We start from the raw sequence: 1399 nt of genomic DNA on the forward strand, positions 1-1399 counted from the left end.
AGAGAGAGGGGGGGGGAGAGAGAGGGGGGGAGGAGAGAGAGGGGGGAGTGCCCTGTCGTCGCCACGCCTTGCCATCTCCAGTATAGGCTGACATTTGTGGTCCTTATCCTACCCCGCCCCCTCTCTCTATCTCCCTCTCACACACACAAGCACGCGCACACGCGTATGCGTGCGGCGGCGGCTTGGCTGAGTCATTGAGTCATTCAGGGCGACACTGTGGGGGCGGCGAGGAAAGGCGGGATTAGACTTACCGCTCGCGCTCGGTCCAATGGTGAAGCAAGTGCTCCGGCGGTGCAGAGGTGTGACGAGGACGGGGCTGCCCTCGATGGTGCCCGCCAACATAAAAGCGTCTTAGAGACTGGATCGGGTTTGGCGCCCCCTCCACGATGAGTAAGTTCATAGCCCGCGCCAAAAAATTGATTCCTTTTCCTCAGGTAGACCCGATGGACGCTGGGACGGATAACGGGTTCACCTTCACGGCACCCAACTGGCCGTCGGAACCCAAGGAGCCCGTGGCCAGGATCACATCCAAGAGGCCCAGTCACCCCGCCAACTCTTTCTACTACCCCAAGCTTGACAAACTGCCCTCCATCGCCACCCTTACCTTCGTCAAGGTAGAGGACATGTTAAGACTTTTTCCCCTGTGACTAAACTTGCTCTGGAAATGGCTTAGTAAACTTCATAACTATAACTAACCAAGCTCCGATCTGAAATAATGCATTTTTAACAACTGGCACGGCACGTTGCGTTCCAGTAGGCTTATTAACTCCTTGCTGGCCTTCTGCTTGTCAGTGGCGGTTGAGGGACGCTTTCAACTGCTCGACGCCGCGGCCCCCTCTCGCTAGTGCCTCCACTGCGGTCACCGAAGCGAACACCTCCTTCGGGCCGTCGGGGACGACCTCGTCCACCTCGAACGCAGATTCGATCACCACCACCAGCACCACCACGACCTCTGGTCCAATGGGCTCCCCGATGACGGCGTCCCCGGCCGCTGATAACGACACGTCCGAGTCAACACCTGCTCGGCAGACGAGCCCGACACTGACCTTCACCGTGGCTGAGGTCCAGGAGGCGGTCAACGGGTGCAACGACACGTGCGCGTCAGCCGCACCGAGTGGCAGCAGGCACGTCCGGGACGTGCAGGAGCGGGCCACCGCGGAAGCCGTCGGGACGACCACCGGAGGTCCCACGACGGGACGCCCAACGGAGTCCAAAACCGCGCCCTCCGGGCTCTCAACCGTCCCCAAGACCACGACATCGCCCACAACGAAGCTCGCGGCGGACCACACGACAGCGTCTACAACGAAGCCCACGACGGGACGCGCAGTGGCGTCCACAATGAAGTCCACGACGGGTCGCACAGTGGCGTCCACAATGAAGTCCACGACGGGTCGCACAG

At 60.9% G+C, this 1399-nt stretch overlaps 1 protein-coding gene across 1 annotated transcript; it reads left to right on the plus strand.

The window, feature by feature from the left end:
• Positions 1-434: 434 nt before the first annotated feature.
• Positions 435-1393, plus strand: LOC113210296 (mucin-5AC; the record flags this gene model as incomplete). Its single annotated transcript, XM_052277174.1, is given in 2 exon segments — positions 435-614; positions 793-1393. Coding segments are annotated over 2 exon segments (772 nt in total), but the record flags the coding sequence as incomplete, so codon positions are not given.
• Positions 1394-1399: the final 6 nt, after the last annotated feature.

This window comes from Frankliniella occidentalis, unplaced genomic scaffold (genome assembly GCF_000697945.3).
Source record: "Frankliniella occidentalis isolate FOCC.00 unplaced genomic scaffold, Focc_3.1 Scaffold5972, whole genome shotgun sequence".
NCBI classification, from domain to species: domain Eukaryota; kingdom Metazoa; phylum Arthropoda; class Insecta; order Thysanoptera; family Thripidae; genus Frankliniella; species Frankliniella occidentalis.